Source organism: Ursus arctos, unplaced genomic scaffold, assembly GCF_023065955.2.
Source record: "Ursus arctos isolate Adak ecotype North America unplaced genomic scaffold, UrsArc2.0 scaffold_5, whole genome shotgun sequence".
Taxonomy (NCBI): Eukaryota; Metazoa; Chordata; class Mammalia; order Carnivora; family Ursidae; genus Ursus; species Ursus arctos.
This window is the reverse complement of record NW_026623067.1, coordinates 38,967,109-38,988,311: the sequence shown is the minus strand read 5'-3', so window position 1 is coordinate 38,988,311 and position 21,203 is coordinate 38,967,109. Positions and strand designations below refer to the sequence as shown.

Below are 21,203 nucleotides of genomic sequence, written 5' to 3'. Positions count from 1 at the left end.
CTACTCATGCTCAGCAGGGTGTCTGCTACTTTCCCTCTCCTTCTGTCCCTCCCCCTGCACATGAATGCTCTCTCACTCTCTCTAAAATAAGTAAATAAATCTTTAAAAAAAAAAAAAAAGTAGGGGGCGCCTGGGTGGCACAGCGGTTAAGCGTCTGCCTTTGGCTCAGGGCGTGATCCCGGCGTTCTGGAATCGAGCCCCACGTCAGGTTCCTCTGCTATGAGCCTGCTTCTTCCTCTCCCACTCCCCCTGCTTGTGTTCCCTCTCTCGCTGGCTGTCTCTGTCTCTGTCGAATAAATAAATAAAATCTTAAAAAAAAAAAAAAAAAAAGTAGAGGCAGAGCCAAGATCTGGAACCAGACTTGACCAACACCAAAACCTATGTCCTTGACCTTGACACTAGACTGCCAGCCAAGGAAAGGAAAGGAAAAGGCCCCACAGGTGAGCTTTTGCTGGTAATGGACTTGTCTGAGTTTCCCTCATGAAACACTGTTGAAAAGAATATTTCTGAAGCTGCTCAGGCCTGCACGGCTCTGCATTTCCAAGCACAAAACAAGAGGGACTTGGATCTGATTTGACGCAGGCCTGGGCCTCTGCAGGCTGCTGTCCTTTCCCAGCGATCAGCCCTTCAGGTACAGAAGTCATCTTTGCAGACCTAGCATTCGTGGGTAAATCTTCCTCTGTCGCAGCAGGTTTGGGCCTGTGAATTCAGGCCCTAGAGGACAGTGTTTGAACTGGGTCTATGAAATCGATAGTGACAGCAGCAAAACTTCCAGGGCAAGAGGGAGCAAAGAAATAGCAAATATTTTTCCAAGGCTCAGCCTTATAATTTTCCTGGAAATTTCCAAGCGGTCATTCAGCCAGCCATTCAGGTTCTCAGTAACATGGAGCTCTCCTCGACACCGAAAGCAAAAATTCCTTTCTGTGCTCCTACTTCTGTCCTCTTTTGGAAGCCAGTACTCATGTTCTCTGTCCACAGAAATGGGCCAATCATATTCCCGACCAAGGATAATGAAAACCATGTAAACTTGGACTCCATGATGGTACCATTATCCTGTTATTCCATGTTACAGATGACGAAAACGAGGCTCCCAAAAGTTAAGGGCTTAAAGAGCAGAGTCTCTGGGTCTCTGATCACCTCACTTCAGTCCCAAGTGATTTCCTTCCAAGATCTGTGACTTTTAAGCTGTTGGGTTCCCCAAGTCAATGAGAGAGGCCAGGGGAGATTAAGCAGGCAGGATCTCCAGCTTGACCAGCCAGGAGACTGACACAAGGCAACACTGATGCATACTTACTTGTTGAATGCATGAATGAATGAATAAATGAATAAATCAATGCTTCAGAGTTCCCTTTTATCTGTATTGGAGCTCCAGCTAAGATGTCATTATAAAGAAAAAAAAAGTTTCCATTATGTGAAATCAAAGTCTAAAAACCACAGAACTAGAATAGACAATGTTGACCGCCACCCCTCCCCCCTCAGTTACTAGGGGATTTTTGATGCAGAGCTGGCGTTGGGAGGGTGGGGAGAAGACAGGATGGGGGAAGACGCCACCTGAGAAACCTGGAACCTAATTAATTAATTAACTAGTTAATTAATTTAAAAAGAAATCTGGAATCATGGCTGTCACCTGGATCGTTGGATATCCTGGATCACTGCTTCACTCCAGTTCGGAAGTCCTTCATCTGTAGACCTCGTGGTTACTAGGCAAATCTTTGGATATAGGCATTTCTCTAGGCAGAAGATAGGAAGTCCTTATTGGGTTCTTGAAGGCACATGTTGACCTATGAAAGGTTATGCTGCACTGGTCTCAGTCAGGCCTCAACCTCCACAAACACATGCAATTTTAGTCATAAGGAGCTAGAACATTATATTGCCAAAGAAAAGGCAAGACTGAGAAGGCTGCCTTGCACAAAGCCACATGGCAGGTGTGTGGCAGGGCTAGGATCTGGATCTGAAATTCGTATGATGTCCTTTTTTTTTTTTTTTTCTAAGATTATATTTATTTATTTGAGAGAGAGAAAGAGCATGAACAGGGCGGGATGGGCAGGGGCAGAAGGAGAAGCAGACTCCCTGCTGAGCAGGGAGCCCAACTCAGGCTCCATCCCAGGACTCTGGGATCATGACCTGAGCCAAAGGCGGCTGCTTAACCAATGGAGCCACCCAGGTGCCTTTAATGTTCTTTTTAATATATCAACAGTTCCTAACCTGGGGTCCATGGTTGGGCTTCAAGATCCACGGATCAGCTGAATTGCATGCAAAATTGGGAGGATGCACACTTTTCTAAGGGAAGGAGTCAGTGCTTTCACCACATTTTCAAAGCAGTCTGTGACCTAAATAAGATGAAGGACCCCTGTGATCCTCTCTGTCGGTCCTTGGTTCTGCCCTGCCCGCAGACCCTCGAGAACTCTCGGGTAGAGCTGTTTCTGTTCTGGGGTAACCGATGTCCAGTCAGCGTGGGGATGTACGTATGTGAGGTCAGTGCTCACGGGCACCATGCAACCCCCTCCTAGCATGAGGACACTCAGCACTTTCCCAGTAACAGGCTGAGAGTGACAGGGGGTATGGTGACAGAATGGAGCGTGCTGAACAGGAGGGTTTACGGAAACTTCTTCGCATCAGCCAAGATGTCAAAGCTGAGACTTCGGACATGCTCAGAACTGTTTTCACCAAGACGGGCTGTGTCCCCTGGGAGACTGAGGGAGCAGGCAAGCCAGCCAGCACTCAGTTAAATGTCGTCTTAATTTGGAAAGCGCAGAGGGACATTTTTTATCAATAGTCAGCCGTTCTCCAGCACGAGGAGTGCGGTGCAGTGCTCACTTGGAGCCTGGGGGCAGCTCAGAGACTGACAGGCAGCCTCCTTGTCTGTCACCCAACTTCAGCTTGGCAGCTCACTGACCCTACCTCTCTTCTGGCTGAAACAAGTGTGAGATGGCAGCCACTACCCATGGGACTCTGGAGAGAACCCAATCCCCGCAGGAAGACAGGAGAGGGAGGGGTTTTAGGCTTGGCCTGGCACATAGTATGCACCCAGAAAATAGGTCAGCCTTGTCCAGCTCCTACTAAGGATGGAGTACAATGTAATGGGTACGGGGAAGAGCAGGGCATGATCAGAAACGTTCATTCAACGAACACTTTTTATTTATTGAGTGAGTACTATGTGTCGGAGTAGCACTGGAAATAGGGGTATACAGAATCGTTCATGCAACAAATATTTAAAGCACCTACTATGTGCTAGCTAGGCTTGGTGCTAGGTGTTGGGTAGAGAGGGGGCGATGCATGAAACCATGTATTCTTTGAATAAATATTTACCGAACATTTACTAAGTACCCTGCACTGTATTAGCACTGAAGATATACTGAATCAAACAGCCTTGTTCCGACTACAGCCTCAGGACTCCCTGAGAACAGCATCACTGGATAAGGAAATTGAAACAGCAGAGAATCACATAAAAGTCTCATTGTTGAGGGCACAAGGTCCCAACTTGGGTCCCCCAGTATCCTAACCCAGGCTGGCCCTCCTGCCAGGGGCCACTTCCCTACCTCCCCCCCCGCCCCTGCATACTGCCTTTCAGGGCATTAATGATGAGTTATTAATAATGGAATTTTAATGGCAAAAGCACAGCAGCGCCTGGGTCTGTGGATGAAACCATCCCCTGGGGCCGTGTGGAGACCGCAGTGACTGCACAGCCAAGGATTTTTGGTCCCTTGACAACAACTCTCTCACGACTCTTCCATCCTTCCTCTCCACAAGGAGCACTTACAAATATCCTACCTCCATGTTTGGCACCCCAGACTGAATCAGTACTTAACCTGTAACGACTGAGGGGGAGGGAGGGCGGCATCTGGTCATCAACACAGGACACCCACAGTCCTGGACATGTATGAATGCCCCCCCCGGGAGGAATCCGGAACCCAAAATGACAGCAGGAAGGGAAGAGGCTAAAGAGTTGGACTCCGCAGGAGGGCAGGAAATGACAGTTTACAGAAGGTGCCTCAGGAAGGTTGACTAGCAATCTGCACAGAGCTGGGCTCTGTGCTCAGCTCAGGCTGGGAAACACTGGGTTAACCAAGTTCTTCACTGCAGGACTTCTTGGAACCTTAAAGATGCTGATGTGCACTGTGAATCTATAAAAGAGGGATGTCTGGTACAGCATTTCCCAAACTTATTTGACCACAGAAACCTTTCTTTTTTTTGCAGAGAGATTAGTGCATTGTACAACCTAAAAACGTAAGCTCTAACCAATGTGTGTATGGAGTCCCTACCGGCATGGGGCCTTGTGCTAAGTGCTGAGGATACCAGAATACAAAGACAGTAAGGTCCCAGATCCCAAGGAGCTATCTGTGGGAGGCAGCTGCATGAGGGGACCAGCATGGGGGTGTGGAAGCCAGTGTGCAGGGCAGCCCTGGAAAGAGAGCAGCAGTCGGGGGGGGGGGGGGGGACGCTGGAGCTGGTGGAAGCCAGTCGTGAGAGGAAGGTGCTGGAAAAGTGTGGCAGGACCCACTAGAGGTTGGGAAGAGAGAGGTGGACAGCATAAAGGGAAATATGGACAACCCTCTCCCGCCCAATTCCTCCCACCTTTCAACTAGCGGGGCTGGGTGCTCTTCCCTATTTGAACAGTTACTAGAGGGTTTGGTCTTCAGTCCTTCCCCCACCCTCACCGCATCTATGCTATTGAATTTGGGCTAACATCCAAAAGCCAGGGAACAGCTATGCACAAATTCAGTAATTGGAGTCATTAGCGTTGACTCAGAAATCATTTTTTCCTAAGTCTCTCTCTTGAAGAAGCTTTTAAGACCCTTCAAATTGGTTAATGGAGAGTTTAGAAATGAGGTTGGAGCCTCAGCTTTCAGCTCCCCCTGCCCAACCCCCAACATACTCAAGGGCAAGAGTGATGAGATAATCCAATATCTATTTTATTAAACTCCCATCCATTTCTGGCATACCCTTCACAAACAAGGATCTCAAAATCTATACTTTCCTGCTGCGAGCCTCCAGGTGCCCAGTCTCCATTCCTCCCTCACGCTGGCCGGACGACAAGAACACTTGCACGTAAAGCTACAGTGTGAACTGGCGCAAAAGAGCCCCGGGCCGGGAGTCAGGGGACCTGGGTCTTCTCCTGGCCTGGTGACTCATAAAGCCACATAACCACGGGCACCACTCTGCCTCCTTGGGCTTCAGTGAGGACCAAGGTCCTTTCTGCAGCAAAATGTCCTACACAGGCTCGGGAGGGTAGAAGGGCAGACACCAATGCCTTTGGTTTACAACTGAGAAAACAATGTAGCGGGTCAGTCACTGCTTCAAGCTGACAGGGCCACGACCTGGGTCTTCACACACTTTCTTCTTTACTGTGCTGGGGCAGGTGCTTAAGGTTCTCTGGGAAGCTGAGTGGGTACCTGGCCTCTGCCCTGGGACTCAAGTTGTGGTATCTCTCTGAGAACCCACAGGCTACCTTCTTTAGGGCTGAAGTGAGAAGGTCTGAAAAAAATCAAGCAGATAGGTCAAGCACGTAGGCAAGAAACTTGTTCCTTCCAACTCAAAGGTGAAATGGGAGATAATCATGAATCCATAGGAGATGACCGAAAGTGAATGTTGGGGCTCATCTTGAGAATGGCCCAATTCAGTGTTCCCTAAATTTTAGCCGTTCACGGAACTAACCTCTTGGTTTTTGCCACCTCTCTGGATCTGTGCTCCCCTTTATCCAATTTCACAACGTTTTTCTTTAAATGGATTATTTATATCTGGAAACCACAATGTGCTAGTCACATTTTTACATTATGTATTAAATATCCAACTCCTGAGAGAGCAAGTACTGAGGACCTAAAATCCTCTTGTGAACCACCAGAGGCACACACATCAGATGTTGGCAAAAACTGATGTAGTCTGAGCCTGAGGAAACTGAGGCATGTGAGGAAATAGGTAAGGGGTTTACTCAAGGTCATAGGCTAAGGTGAGGTCCAGGGTCTCTGGACCTTTCAGCAGAATTTTTCACATGTCACTGAATGAATCCCTTTTGTGCACAGAACCAGAAATCACCGTGAATGTTTCCACTGCTCATCTGGGAGGCTACCAACTAGGGGAAAGGTCAAAGTCATTTATGAGTCATGCACCTGAAATTGCTTGAGAACCTCAGCTCCCACCGGCAAGTCCACCTTGGAAAGGGACAGTGACACCTGTTTTTGTTACCATCCAACCTCTCCGCCCTCCTCCCCAACACCAGTGAGAGGCACCAGTGCCTAGGTCTTATCTCACCTTAGCCAAAACCCAGTCTGACGAGACTCCTTTCCAAGGGGTAGTTGTGCGGGGGGAGAGCCCTGCTGGGGGCTCCGGGGCTGGCTCCGAGACGCCCACTTCTACAGAGGAGGCCAAGGTTCCCTGTGCTCGAGGCGTGTGGGAGGCCGGAGGCTCCTGCCAGCAGAGTATTGAGGCTGTGGAGGGAGGGACTGGAGAAGGACTTCAATCCTCTAACTGCCAGGTCGCTGGGCGCCAGGGCTGTGAGGAGAGGTGAGAGCAGCTCTTACTCATACTGTGAGTTCCTACTTTGGAGCAAGGACTTCATAAAGGACTTAGTTGCCTCTGCCGTTGTTAACCCAGGCCAGCCGGAGTGACTTGTGAGTGAGCAGGACTCTTAGAGCCCTTGAAGGGTAACTCAAGGCAATGAGGCAGTGCTGGGATACCGTCTCCTGGAACATCATCACAGCAGCTACCACTGATTCACAACCTGCTGTGTGCCAGGTTGTGCTAATAAGCCCTCTAGAGCCCTCTCATTTAATCCTTACAACCCAACGCGAGAGGTACCACTGGTACCCTCACTTCCAGAAGTGAAGAACCTAAGGCTCAGAGACACCGAGTCCAAGTTCAGTGACAGAGCGGGGCTTAAAACTCAGGTGTATCTGACTCAAAAAAGCTGTGCTCTTACCCATCATCGGGGCAGGAAATGGCAAGTGGACCAAGTGCTACTGTCACCCCCTTCTCTGTCACTGGTAATCAGGTCACGGGAGGGTACCTGTTGGCTTCAACACACACCTTTACGTGTTGCCTCCATGGAAAAGAGGGTCCGCAACCTCTCCTGGGCAGGTTCATTGCCCAGAGCTGCTGACTGCTGGTAACATCTCACAGCCTCTCCCAGGTTCCTCTGCACACCAAGGCCCTTCTCATAGCAAATTCCCAAGTGGTACCTGCTCTGTGAGTCCTAAAGGGGAAAATGGACAGACACATAGATATGCACACATGCGGGAGTGAACAACTGGAACGCAAAGGCAAGAGGAAGGTGGAGCAGTCAGGCAAGCTGGGGCTTCATCCGTGCAGGTTCGAGGCCCAGTCCTGGCCCCCCCTGTACCAAGGGATCTCAAGTTGAAAAAGCCAGAGGCCCGGAGTTTGCCCAACACAGAGGAGATGGGGATCCTTCTGCCCGGGGAGCTTCGAGCCAGAGCAGCGCGGCGGCTTCTCTCACCGAGGCTAGTGATGAAGGAAGGCAGAAGTGAGGGCCACAGGGAGCAGCCAGTCCAACCACGGGGAACCCGGGAGTCAGGCTCCTACTTCAGCTGAAAGAGCCAGGAGCAAGAGCGGAGGCTAGGCCTCCCAGAGGCCCTGCATGCCTTTCTGAACGTCTGCCCAGGTGCTGCAGAACATACGGTACAGAGAACATTCCTCCTTTGAAAGGTGAAAAGGCTCTGGATCCTCTCTCATCTGAGAACTAGGAGGCAGTAGCAGGTAGGGCTTCGGAGCACAACCTGCAGAGCCGGACGGCCTGGTTTCCAGTCTCGGCTCCACCACCTACTGTGGAGGAACCTCAGGCATGCTGTTCTACGCCTCTGAGCCTCAGTTTCCTCATCTGTAAAGTGGGAAATAACAGTACCTACCTTACTGCATTGTTATGAGGATTATATTCTTTAATACATGAACAGTACTTAGGTTATGTTATTATTTTCATAACTTTAGATACCCACATCATTAATCTCTCCCTCTCTGGTGGATTATTATCCTTATATTCAAGCCTCCAACTCAAAAAAACAAAATACTCAGTTGATTCCCAACCACAGTCCCATTTCTCATCTACCTTCTAGCGTCAAATTTCTGGCCAGAGTTTCTGTAACATGCACGCCAAAGTCTACGTAATAAATATGGTGGACTCACGGCCATAGACCAGCTTCGAACACAGTACCTGACACTCGTAAGGCCAAAACACCCACCCTGCCACACTGCTCAGTACAAACCTACAGAGACACAATTCCTACTGGAGTGGGTGAGTGTGAGGACTGTGCCCAACACCGTGTTACCTAGCATCCCTTTGCACACTTCTTCTAGTGCGCTGGGTGGCTAACGCAGACCAAGGGGCCCCCGGGCAGGTCCAGCACATGAAGAACGTGAGGCTCCCTCAGGAGCCGAGGAAGGCTCTGGGGCTCCATCAAGGAAGGCAGGCACAGAGGCAGTACTGGCTAGTGACGTTGGTCACCTTTTGATGGCAACGACAGGTAACACCGAGTGAAAATAAGAGAGTATTCTGATACCCAGGAGTTCGATGAAGCTATCACTGTGTTGGCCCCAGAACACAGAGGAGCAGCAGCCCCTGCACAGGGCAATTCTAGTCCAGGCACGTGGCTTGCTTTAATCCAGTACTCCTGGTCCTCCAGGAGGCCACCCCCCCAAAAACTCCTGGACAAGTACACTTGAGGAATACAGCAAACCAGAGATGGCTTCTTGGTGATTCGCACAGAGGGACAGCTCTGAGATCTCCTGCACTGAAGACACCTGGTGAGCTCAGTATTTCCAAACCCCTAGGACCATGTTTTCCCTGGTATTACTTATGAACACCCCGTGGAACTGATACTCCGGAGAACACACTGTGGATCGTGCAGGCTGGGTGCCAATGCCCCCCCGACATCTGGCGCCCCCCCAAACTGCTCCGCGTCTTCTGACTTCCCTGCAGCGCACTGCTCGTGAGGCTGCACCTTCCCCGTGCAGCGCCGACCAAGCGCTCGCACACCTGTGACCTCAGGTAGCTTGTGATCCTCACAACCACCACCACCACCACCCCGCGAAGCAGCGGACGGGCGAGGCAGTATTATCGCAGTTTCGGAGACGAGGGAAACAGGGGAACAGGAAGCAACCGGCCGGTACTGCACTGGTCATTGTAACAACCGGCTGTGGAAGAAACCCCGCCTTGGAGCACTGAGTCATTTCTGTGCGGCAGATACTCCTCCCGCGGCTGGTGTGGCGGCACCAGCACCTCTGCAGCCGGGCGTAAGCCAGCTCCCCGCACCACCAGACCCGCCCAGGGCTCGCACAGGCGGTCAGGGACCGTTAAGACTTGAAGCTGGCCCAGTGTGTTCCTGTCCAGCTTCTCGTGTGCACCCCCTGGAGCTTGGTACCAGTTCCCAAATCCCCTCCTTCCTCAGACTCGATCCCCAACATGCTGGGACACTGGAGATTGCCTACCCCGTTGTTGGCTGCGAGCCAAAAGTATTTCACAGCCCTCTGTGCATCCAGGTGTGGCTCCTTGGTGAAAAGCACCCCGAGGAAAGCTTGAGCCTGTGTTCAGGGAGGAAGGTAAAAGGTTATCTCGCTCCCTTCCAGGCCCCACGTGCTCCACGTGCCCAGGAGAGACCCCCCCCCCCCCCCCACCTGGGCACTCACCTCTCTCAGGCCCGAGTCTGCAGCCTGCTTCAGCATGGACACTGCCCTCTGCTGCTTAGGGCCCCCGGCGGAGGCCGGGCCTTGCAGCAGACACCTGGCATAGCGGTACTGAGCCAGGCTGTGGCCCTGGCTGGCAGCCAGCTGGTAGGAAAGGGCTGCCTGGGACAAAGGGAGAGACCCCCAGTCAGTGGGTACCCCTGCAAGCCAGCTTTTCCTTCGAGTGAAATTTGTAAAAATTATTTTAATTAAATAGGACATAATCAATACAAATTAATCAGAAAATACAGAGAAGCCAAAATTTCAAAATACAGATAAATTGAAAATAGAAACCTGAAATTCCAAGAAACTCTGCCTCCTAAAGATCATTCTCTGCTCACCTTTCAGTTTACAGCTTTGCAAATATCTTCCCACACACACACGTATTTATACATACACGTATATACATTCACACACACACATATAAATGCATGTGTGTATAGGGAGAGAGAAACAGAGTGAGAGAGAGAATAACATTCACAATTTTGTAACCTATTTTTTCATTTAACAATACACCAAGAATGTCTTTCTCTGCCAGTAAATATAGGTCTAGTGCATCATTTTAAGACCCACAGAGATATTATTAACCAATTCACTATTGAAGGAACTTCAAATTGCTTCCCTCTTCTTTTTTTGCCTCATATACAATTCTAAGAAATCCGCTCTTGTATATAACACCTCTGTGTACTTATCCTACTTAGAGTGAATTAATCCATTCATCAAGGTGAAGGTCTAGGTCCTGAGGATACAGCTGCAGAGAAGAAAGACAAGGTCCCCGACTCCTTTTGAATCTAAATTCCTAGAAGTCAGGAGCTGCTGCTTTTTCTCTCGTGGCTGAGAGAGAGAAGCTGAACTCTGCCTAAGCCCTGCCCACCGCTCACTTCTGGAGGTCACCTCTGAACAGTGCAGCACGGCGGACAGGCCTGGGGACAGGGAGAGGATGCAGTACCTTGCCAAGGTCCCTGGGGGTGCCTCTGCCATGCTCGTGACACAAGCCCACGTTGTACTGCGCTTTGCTGTAGCCATGGTCTGCCGCCTTCTGGAAGTAAGAAAAGGCTGCCGTGTAGTCCCCATTCCTCATGTTCTCTGTGCCTGTAAGAAAGCACGGAGTAGAAACACAGCTTCCTCTGTGAACTTCCCCACCTCTTTGGCCAGATACTCATAGGCTGCTTTCCTTCTTTTTGGTGCTAGACACTTTGCATGTTTCCATCCTCCGAATGTTTCACTGGTTTGCCAGAGATATCAGTGGGTTCGGTCCTCCTATACAACATCCTCTTCTTGGTGACAGCATCCCGATCTCCCTCCCCCCACCCCATTCCCTGCGATCAGTCAATGTGCTGTGCTCTCCCAACCAATAACTCCCTCACTCAGGAATTGGAATCTTAAACCTGGTTGAGGCATGAGAGAAAACAGCTTTTGCAGGTTTATTCTGACAGCAGCATTCTGAAGACACTGTCCCTAAGTTATTCCCCACCCCGGATGCCAGGAGCTTTCCTGATTCCTGTTCTTTCTGACCCATGGCAAGTCAATATATCCTAATGGATTCCTTCTGTGCTTAAGTTAGCCAGAGTGGGTCTAGGCTGCTTGTTACTAAATGTAACTGGTAACAGCTGATACTGTTAACCCTGCTTTAGGAGGAAATTGTGAGAAAGAATATAAGACAGCTGTGACCTGAACTCAGGGATGTCAGACAGCCAAGCCCATGTTCATCGTATCATCCAAACAAACAAGCAAATGAAAAACAGAGACGGGGCTGGGCACAGCCGAGTTCCCATTCAAACCTTTGCTTGAGCTGTCTCTCCTGCCTGGGGTATCTCTCTGCCTCCACCATCAGGCCTTCCCATCCTGTTTCTCTGGAACCTTCAGACCACACTCAGGCTTTAAACACTCTTTTGGCATTTACTTAATATACAACCCTTTTTCTATGAACTAAACTGTTTCCAGAGTACAAGCCCTGTCTCCTCAATTAGACTGCAAAATCCTGGAGGCAGAAGCAGAAAAAGAATGTAGAAGAAATAACTTTGCATAGGGTGAAAGCTCTATACAAATGCAAAATATGATTATGGCTTATGCTCCCTTTGTGTTCTGCCACACTGCTTAGCATTGCTGAATAAATGAATATATGAATGAAGGAATGGGCAAGAAAATTCTCAGAAGAGACTGCCCATCAAAATCACAAAAAGCTAATGAGCCAGAAGCCAAGTTCCATTCAGCCCGCAGTGAATTAAAGTCACCTCCCTGCTGCCTGAAGATTCGCTGTCCAGGATTCAGAGCCCTCTGTCCTTGAGAAGACTCAAGAGGGCGAAGGATCCCACCCTGTGTCCATTCCCCAAGCTGGCTCCCTGATCCACCTCTCTTCTTTGTCTCCTCTGCCTCTAACCTAAATCAAGACACCATGAGGCTTTGCTATGCCATCAGTAACAGCTTCCACCCAGTCTCCTGTTTCCTCTGGCATCCCTGCCCTCCACGTCTGTCCATACAACAGCCAGAGAAATCTGAAAAAGTAAATCAGATCATGTGACGGCCCCTCCTCCTACTCCAGTGTAAAACCCTCCATTGGCTTCTTATCTCGCTTTGAAAATCCACACTCCTTTGTGGCTCAGAAGGCCTTGCCTGATCTGGCCCCTCTCTGCTTCTCTGACTTCCATCTTTTTCTACTGTCCTGGTGATCTCTAAGTTCCAGCCACACTCACCTTTCTTTTGTTCCTTCAACAAGCAAAACCCAGTGCTGCCTCAGGACCTTTGTACTTGCTCTTCCCTCTGTTTGGAAAGCTCTTTCTCTGGATGGAAACAAGACTGGCTTGCTTTTGTGAGTCAAGCCTTAGTGCAAAGTTCTTCCCATCGGTGAGGACTTCCAAATCCAAAGTTGCTCCTTCCCCAATTCACTGACAAATAGGAGTGTTCCCCTATTTACTCTTCTCTATAACATTTACCACTATCAGAAATTCTCTTATGTTTGCCAATGTACTGTTTTTTTCCCCCCATCCCGATTCATATGTCAGTTCCATGAGAGTAAGGACTCTGTTTTATGAATCACTGTATCCCTAAAACCTAAAATAGGGCCTAGCAAAAGGTGAAATTTGTACTGAATGAATCCCAGCTTCTCACCCATCTGCCCATTATCTGAGTTGCCACATTAAAAGGGCTGAAACTTAGGCCAAGTCACCATGGAGAACAGGACAGATGGTGGAGGGGCACCTGGAGTCTCTGGATATAGGTTCCTGTTTGGGCACCTGAGGGCCTGCTCCAAATCTCAGGAGCCTGCTCTTGCCTAAATGTGTCAGAAAATACAAGGTATCCTCCAAGATTTCTCTTCTCCTTCTTAAATAGGAACAGAATTTTCAGGTAAGCACGTGGTCATTCAGCTAAAGACTATATTTCCCAGTCTCCTCTGCAAGGAGGTGTGGCCATAAGCCTACATTCTGGACAATGATTTGTACAACTTCTAGGTTGGAAAGGAGTGATCCTTTAGCTTTCCCACCTTTACCCTTCCAGAAAAAAGCTATTTGAATAGCCAAACTGGATCTTGAGATGGAAACCAGTTTTAAGAATGGCAGAATCAGGAGGATGGGTCCCTGACACCACTGGGCCACCATGCCAGATTTGGTCTGCTTACCCAGGAGAAAATAAACTCTCTCTTGTTTAAACCACTCCCTACCCTAACTCTGTTTAAGCAACCCCATACCCTTTCCATTTTCCCATCCGCCTGCCTTGATGCAAGGTCCACCCAGTTACCCAGGAAGTTGAAAGCAATGGAAACGGTGAGCTGGAAGAGCTGCTGAATGGAAGTCACAGCCTCCTCGAGGGAAAGAGTTTTTGATTTATCTTGTTCCTGGGGAAGAAATATAAAGACTCATCATGGGACAGTTCATTGGAACTGCCACCTGCCCAGGGGAATGTTACGTGGATCTGGAGGCCAAATCTGAACAATACCTGCTTTTCTCCAGTGGGCTGAGGCTGGGCTGGCTTTGCCCTGGATAGGAAGCTACCGCTGGTGGGCAGGAAGCCGAGATCACTGGGATCTGCAAGGAGAATGGGTGACACCCAGTCAAGGCAAAGGAGAAAGTGTGGTTTCTCCTTTTCTCCCACTGTCCTAATCTCCCCAGCCCCTCTAGCCAGTGCCACTGCTAGGGAACAGAATCATTCCAAAGTGCTCCAGAAAGCAGGGGCCCTAGAGGAATGACAATTCCCTTATCTGGCATATGCAGAGACAAATGTCCATCTGCCCAATTCCCTACCCCCCCTACTTTGGGCTTATTCTAGGAGGTGGAAACATACCTTCCTCAGAGGGACCCTGAAGATCAGATGCCCTCAAGGAGCCGTGTGAAGAGAGGTTCTCGGGCTGAGTGGAGAGTTCCTCCTGGTCCAGCCTGGGTTCCCTGGGGCCAGTATACCTGGGAGCTGGGCCATCAGGGCTGGGGAGGATGTGCCTCTGAAGTGCTGGAAAGACCCAGTAAGTGCAGCCACATCAGAAGGGGATCAGCTCAGTCTGCTCAGGCTTGACTGAGTGTTCTCTGAGGTTTGGGGGAAGAATGGGGAATCTCCTCTGACACCTCCTTCACACGCCTCAACCTCCCTCCTCCATTTCCTTTGCTGGCTTCCATTGGTAGGGGTCCCCATTTATGCTAATCTCCTGCCTTAGGTATAAATCATTCCTCTGCCTGAATTCTTTCAGTAGCAGGGGGGCATCTACCTTATTCACTGTTGTAGCCCCAGCAGCTAACACTTTGTTTGATAATACTGATCATGATTATAATCATAAGAACAAGAACTTAAACTAATACTTACTGGGTACTTACTATGTGCCAGGCACTGTTCTAACTCTTTGACATGTATTAACTCATTTACTCTTCCCAAGAAACATATGAGGTAGGTTTTATTAATTATCCCATTTTATAGATGACAGAACTGAGGCACAGGGAATTTAAAAGTGATTTGTTCAGGGACACAAGACTAGTATGCGACAGCTCTGGGGCTTGAACCCCGACACTAACTCCAGGGCCTTAACTTAGGCTGTCCTGCCTGGGTACCATGGTACATAATAACTATTCAATGAAGATTCACTTATTCATGAATGACTAACCAGAGAATGACCCAACTGGCTGAGGGGTAACCAGGAAGCCACACCCAGGATCTAAAGTAGGCTGGATCCCTGTGGGGCTCCCTCCATGGAAGGTAAGGGGAGGACATGGGAGGATGCTGAGGGGCAGGTGTGGCCCACACCCTGGGTGGATAGAACTTCCTCACATTCCCCTTCCTCTGACTTCAGATAGGAAAGGCAAGGAGCTGCTGATGGCTCTTTTCCTGAGGTGTGTCCAGAGACGCTTCCTGGCCCAGAGAAACTCCCAGCCTAGCCCTCCTGTCCCTGGGACTGAGAACTCACAGGAGTGTGGATGCCACCAGGGAGATGAGAGGAAATGGTCCAGGGGACTGTGCCAAGAGCAGTGCCCTGCTTGCCGAGATCCTGCTGGCAGGGACGACTGGAAGTGGATCTGCTTTGCCAGCTGCAGGGCCAGCACGGCCAGAGTGCCCTGGGAAAGACAGCACGTCAGGAACCCGGCTTTGCACCAGTCACTGCCTTCAGTCTCACCCTTCAGCTCAAACATCACTTCCTCAAGAAGCCTATCCTGACTCCTGGCTGAGGCCAACTAATCCTCTTCCCACACCCAAACTTTCCCTGTAGAGCCCTGGTCACACTGGTACTTAAATAATCACCCTGACAATTATTTAGCTAAGCTCTGTCTTTCCTGTTAGTCTCTAAGCACCATGAGGGCAGGAATCATGTGTGTCTTGCTCACCAATGTATCCCCGGAGCCCAGGAGAGTACTAAGATATAGCACTAATAAATACATGCATGTATTTATTAAATGTATAATAAGTGAATGAATAAATAAAGTCTAAGCAGGCAAAAAGATAATGTGGTAAGCTGGGGCCTGGTCACAAATGCAGTGACAGGTCAGAGTTCCCCATCAGGTTCACTCTCCTTCTCTAGCCTAGGGCACAAGTCTTCTCTTCCCTCTGCCCAAGCCACCCCACCAGAGACACATTCACAGGTACAGGCCTGCTGAAGGTGTCTCGGTGTCTCTTCTCCAACAGGTCTGTAGAAGACCTAAGCTAGCTCCTAGCCCAGTGACTTCTTGGTTTTCCCTGCCCCTTCCTGTGCACACCCAAATACTTATTTATTAGAACAGGCGCTGGGTACACTGGCCAAGACAAGTTACAGTCTCTGTCCTCATGGAGTTTACATTTTCATTGAGGGAGAAACACAAATTTTGAGTACACAGAGAAATAAACAAAATAACTACAAGTTATGCTAAATGCCAAAAAAGAAACAAATCAGGAGTTTTCACAGAGCATAAGAGGGAGGTCTGAGAAAACAGGGCATCAAGGAAAGCCTCTCTGTAGGGGTGATATGTGAACTGAGGCCAGAAGGAAGAAAAGGTGCCAGCATGTAATAACAGGGACATGTATCCACGGCAGTAGGGACAGCTTGTACTCAGGCCCTTTCACATGGTCAATAGTGACAGAGCTGAGGGATAGCATCTGGGCCCCTGGAATCCGGGCCCAGTTTCTAGAAGGATTCACTGTGGAATTGCTCTAGGGCTCAGATCTTTGACAAACTGGGAAAATGCTCTGCTCTCCGGAGTCTGTTATGCCCCTAGTCCACAGCTCCACAGAGAGAAGTGGCCCTGCCACAGAGACATTCCAGGGTCCATTCTGCTGATGACACCAATTTACAATGAGACAACCGATCCTCAGGGAAGTCAAGTTACTTGTCCAAAGTACACAGCATGAAAGTGATAGGGATGAGATGTGACAGAAGCGAGGGTGATGTGTGCAGAACCTGGATGGCAAAGAGTCTGCCTTGTTGGACCTAGTGTTTGCTACTGAGCACCTGACTTTATAGGTCAGAGTTAACAAATATTTTCTGAGCAACTATCATGCACCAGGATCTGTACTAGGTTTTCTCTGTCCCTTCCCGTGCACACCCAAATATTTATTACAACAGGCACTGGGTACACTGGTAAAGACAAGTTACAGTCTCTGTCCCATGGAATTTACATTTTCATTGAGGGAGAAAGACAAAATTCGAGTGCACAGAGAAATAAACAGTAAGCTGTACAGCATAGTAGCTAAGAGCATGAGCTGCAGATAAATATGGTTTCTCTACTTCATAGCTGTATGACCTTGAGCATGTTACTTAAAGTTTCAGAGCCTGAGTTCCCTTATCTATAAAATGGAGGTTATATCTCCCTTGCAAGATTTTTGTATGGATTAAAGATGATAATGCATATACAATATTTACATTAATACATAAAGTGTTAGCTATTTAGTATTCTTCATTGTAAGCTTCATCGAGGCAAAAATAACATCTACCTTGTTCTCCACTGTGTCACTTGTGCCTAACAAAAATGTTCAGAGAAGGTGTTAAACAAATGTTTATTGAATAAAAGGAGAAAGAAGGCAGGGGGAGGGGGAGCAGCAATATCTCACCAAATATGCTCCAATGCCATGGGTTACTCAAATTTTGAGTGTGGAAACAATGATGCCCTAGCTCTTGTTTCTAGGCTGTATTTCCATGCAGGGTCATTCTCATCCACACGAAGGTCAAGGACAGGACTGGGGAAGCCTTACCCATGATATGGCATCCCACAAGGTGTTTGGGGAAACACGGGTAGACATCCACTGGAAGGCATCCTTCCATCCATGAGACCTTGGGCCCCTGTTTGTGCCTGGGCCTGAGCCATGGGGGCCCGACCTAGATGAGGCAAGAAAGGCTATCAAGTTCTATCCCAAGTGTGAGGAGGAGGAGGCCAGAGGAAGAGACGGGTGACAGAATGGGAGTACCTCACCTGTCAAAGCTGGGCACAGGGACTACCAGGTTGGAGGAGGCAGCCTGTGGCCCATCTGGGTTGGTGGACTTGGGGGTCACCCCCCGGAGGCCAGGTCCCAGCAGACGGGGAAGAGCTGTGTAGAACAACAAAGATCAAGCACCTCGACATAAACAGAACTGAGGCAATGGCGGTCCCACCGATCTTCCCTTTGCCATTTGACAGAGCCCCACCCCAAAAACCCAGGAATCACTGGCATCTGCCTCTGCAGTTCTTAAACAAGGACATACAAGGGACTCTTTTGCCTAGTACAGTTTCTAAGGCGCCATCCAGAACCAATTAACCAGGATCATTCAGGGCAAATTTTGAAAATGCTCCCTAGGTGACTCCGAAGTCGTCCCAGGGCTGACAATCACTGTTACAATAAAATTACTGGACTTTCACACACAAACTCTCAATGTTTGACTCTCCGTCTCTAAATCCCGCCTTTTCTCATTGGCTCCGCCTACTCCAGCGGCCCCTACTCATCTTTCATAGACTTCCAGAACCATTTGACTCCTCCCCCTTCCAATAGCTCCACCCATCTCCGTGGCTCTACGCTCCACCCTCTTCCCATGCGCCCCACCCACACCGCGATTCCTGGGACCCCCGACAGGCGGGTGTGGCCACGCCCACTTAGGCCCCGCCTTCCCTCAACTTTAACCCCGCCCGCTACAGCTTCGGCTCAGTCTTCTTGGCCCGTCCTCTTTCTCTAGCTCCAAGTCTCAGCTTCCTCCCGACCCGCGGCTCCGACGTCCCTTACCTCGGCCCAGGAGTCCCGGGAGGCGCCACATGTCGTCGCCAACAGCATAGAGAACTCGTAGTCCAAAGACGGAGGCCAGACCACGAGGCGACGGCTAGAGGGACCGCTGTGGCCCCCTCCGAATGGCCGAGTCCTGAGGAAGCGCTCAGCCAGCCAATTAGAATGGGGCGCAGCCGGAAGGCCGGCGCCGCACGAAAGGAAGTGGGGGTGTGGGCGTCTTTGGGGCTGGCGAGGAGGTGAACTGCGGAAGGACGTGGATGTGGGCCCGACCTCCCCCTGGAGGAGGTGTCGCACGCCGCCCGCCCGAGGGTGGGGAGAGCGCGCAGCGGCGGGGGGTCGCAGGTGGCCGAGCTGAACCGCGTCAGAAACGGGACTGTGCAAAGGCGGGGCTGGGACGGCCTCGGTAGCGCGGGACAGCTTTGCAGACACCGTGGAGACGCGAAAGGGGAACCCTGTTCCCCAGCCCCGCCACTGGACGAGTAACCAGGGCCAGGGGGGGAGGAGAGAAGCCCGTAGTCCGAGCTTTCCCGTCCAGGGCCCGCGACTAGGAGGTGCGGGCCCGGACCGACGGGGTAGGCGATGAAAAAAGGCAGCGTTCTGATTCCGGGGTTCCAGCTCTGGCTCCGCTTTGTGTCACCGTGTCGCCTCCGCACGACCCCTTCCCCTGTCTGGGCCTTATCCTGCGCCATGATAGGATCTAATGGAGTGATCTCGACTAGTCCTTGCTGGCTCCACAGGAACAACCTGAGTTCCTTTAGAAATACCTAAGAGGAGACTCCCCCCACCCCACGCGTCTGTTAATCAAAGCCCTCCTTGGACCTACCCAAAGTTATCTATGCATTATTTTGTGTGGGAGAGAATGGTTCTGCTTTCACCACTCTTGAATCTATAAAATAAAGGAACTTAAATTCAAATGTAAGATGCTTAGACTTCCACCCTCCTCCTTTCCCCCAGGTACATGACTTTTGTTTGGGTGGAAGTCTACACCTGGGGTAACGGTGTACTGGGAACACCTACTTTTAGACCTTGGCGTGTGATAGGATAGTTGTATTTGTTCAACAGTATTTAAGCCATATGGCAGCCACCATCCTAGAATCTGAGAAGACAGATGAGTAAAGAGCGTTTGTGGCCTCCACGGGTACACCGTCCAGTGCTTTAAGAATGGCCTCTGGGATTCCAGAAATGGTTTGTGGAATAGCTTTCTTACTTCCTAGCTTTCTTACTTCCTAACTATGTGTTCTTGGACAGTTTACATAAGCACTTTAAGCTTCAGGTTCTCCATCTATAAAATAGGAGAAAAATACCTCATGAAATTGCTGAGGATTAAATAGTACATTTAAAATGTTTAGCATAGCCCCTAGCCCATAGTGAGAGCCTAATAAATGCAAGTTGCTGTTAATTGCAGTAGTGGAGGAGGTAAGTAGACAAAAACAATAGATATGTCCCAATAGAAGCATGAGTGCTGGGTTATGGGATACTGAGGAAGGATTCAGGAAAGTAGTTGCATTCGAGCTGGACCTTTACATATGAGTGAAGAGTTTGCTAGGTGGAGAAAGGAGAAAGGCATTGCAAGCAGAAAAAAATAAAAAATAAAGGCCGAGGAGTGCAGATATTGGGGAACTATTCAGAGATATCCTTGCTTTGGGATTTGGGGCAGCCACCTTTCATATTCCTTGTGTTGCTGCCTCAAAATAACCAGTGTGCCGGTTTGGCTCTATTCTTCCTCCTGGGACTTGTGCACCTTTCTTCCTGTCAGCCTGTCTGCAGTTCTTTTCGTGCCCCCAGGCACGGCCACATTCAGCTCTTCAGTGACGACTTCCCAACTGTTTGAGCCCTCACTATCCGCTTTTCCCAATTCCTGTAGCACTTAATTTCTTACCACACAATTTAGCAGTAATTATATGTTGTCCTATGATTTAATTATCTCATTTGTGTAAGTCTACTCTCCCCAGTTCTTTCCCTCAGGGGAGGGATGGCATTTTCCCATTTTATGTCCCACATAGAACTTGACAAGAACTGTCAAACAGTGTCTCCTGACTGGACATCTTGTGCTGCTGATGATTACAGACAAGAGCACCAGACCCCAAACAGGGATTTATTGATTTGGGTAGGAACATATTCATTCCACATACAAACACTGAGGGCCCTTCATGTTTGAAGCTAGTTGAAAAACTGTGAAGATAGATGTCTTGTTTCCATGTATAAAATGACATGACGTTTCCTGTCTCTAGAAATCTAAACACTAGCCACTTGTGTGAGGGGTCAATGGCAAGGGCAGCTGGAGATCACCTGTTCAGTGTTGCCCAGAGGAGCACCATCAGAATGACAACTTTCTTCCCCTGCCTTTACCTTCTCTAAAGCCATTGGCCATTTTCTTCTTCAGCTCCCAATGTTGCTCTATGTTGTTGGCTTGTGGCCCAGCCAGTTTGACTCAATCCTTCTACAGAGATAAGCTGTCTAACTTAACATTAGGAACCTACTGCCCAGGGACGCCTGGGTGGCTCAGTCAGTTAAGCGTTTGCCTTCAGCTCAGGTCATGATCCCAGGATCCTGGGATTGAGCCCCGAGTCGGGCTCCCTGCTCATTGGGGAGTCTGCTTATCTCTCTCTTTCTCTCCCTCCGCCTCTCCCCCTGCTCCTGCTCTCTCTCTCAAATAAATAAAGCTTAAAAAAAATGAATGTGGTCCCTGCCCTCACAGAGAAAATAGTCTAGCAGGGCAGACACACTCAGTAGACGAATAAAATTCAACGTGGTGTTTTAGTTAGTGCAGCATAACAAATGCTCTGAAATGTAGTGGCTTAAAACAATTATGTTGTCGGGGCGCCTGGGTGGCTCAGTCGTCGTTAGGCGTCTGCCTTCGGCTCAGGGCGTGATCCTGGCGTTATGGGATCGAGCCCCAC

General features: G+C 49.5%; 1 protein-coding gene across 2 annotated transcripts; it reads right to left on the bottom strand.

The window, feature by feature from the left end:
* Window positions 1-4,892: 4,892 nt before the first annotated feature.
* DELE1 (DAP3 binding cell death enhancer 1) lies at window positions 4,893-18,496 on the bottom strand. 2 transcript variants are annotated; one of them, XM_026499043.4, is made up of 13 exons: window positions 18,304-18,496; window positions 17,523-17,637; window positions 17,305-17,428; window positions 15,053-15,200; window positions 13,948-14,109; window positions 13,603-13,691; window positions 13,405-13,501; window positions 10,619-10,761; window positions 9,634-9,792; window positions 9,436-9,528; window positions 7,024-7,189; window positions 6,250-6,489; window positions 4,893-5,475 (listed from the first exon to the last, which is right to left on the bottom strand). In XM_026499043.4, the coding sequence occupies exons 1-12, from the start codon at window positions 18,332-18,334 to the stop codon at window positions 6,251-6,253; spliced, it is 1,566 nt and encodes a 521-aa protein (XP_026354828.1). In that variant the 5' UTR covers window positions 18,335-18,496; the 3' UTR covers window positions 4,893-5,475; window position 6,250. The 2 variants fall into 2 exon arrangements, with proteins under 2 accessions (XP_026354828.1, XP_057162942.1); XM_057306959.1 differs by lacking the exon at window positions 9,436-9,528 and having other exon boundaries at window positions 18,304-18,473.
* Between the last annotated feature and the right edge of the window lie 2,707 nt (window positions 18,497-21,203).

Coding starts and splice junctions, on each gene's coding strand:
- DELE1 (XM_026499043.4), bottom strand. CDS start 18,334: ATGTGGCGCCTCCCGGGACTCCTGGGCCGAG. Junction 14,110..15,052: donor CTGGTGGCATCCACACTCCT/GTGAGTTCTCAG, acceptor GGGTCTTTCCAG/CACTTCAGAGGCACATCCTC. Junction 13,502..13,602: donor AGCCCACTGGAGAAAAGCAG/GTATTGTTCAGA, acceptor TTTCTTCCCCAG/GAACAAGATAAATCAAAAAC.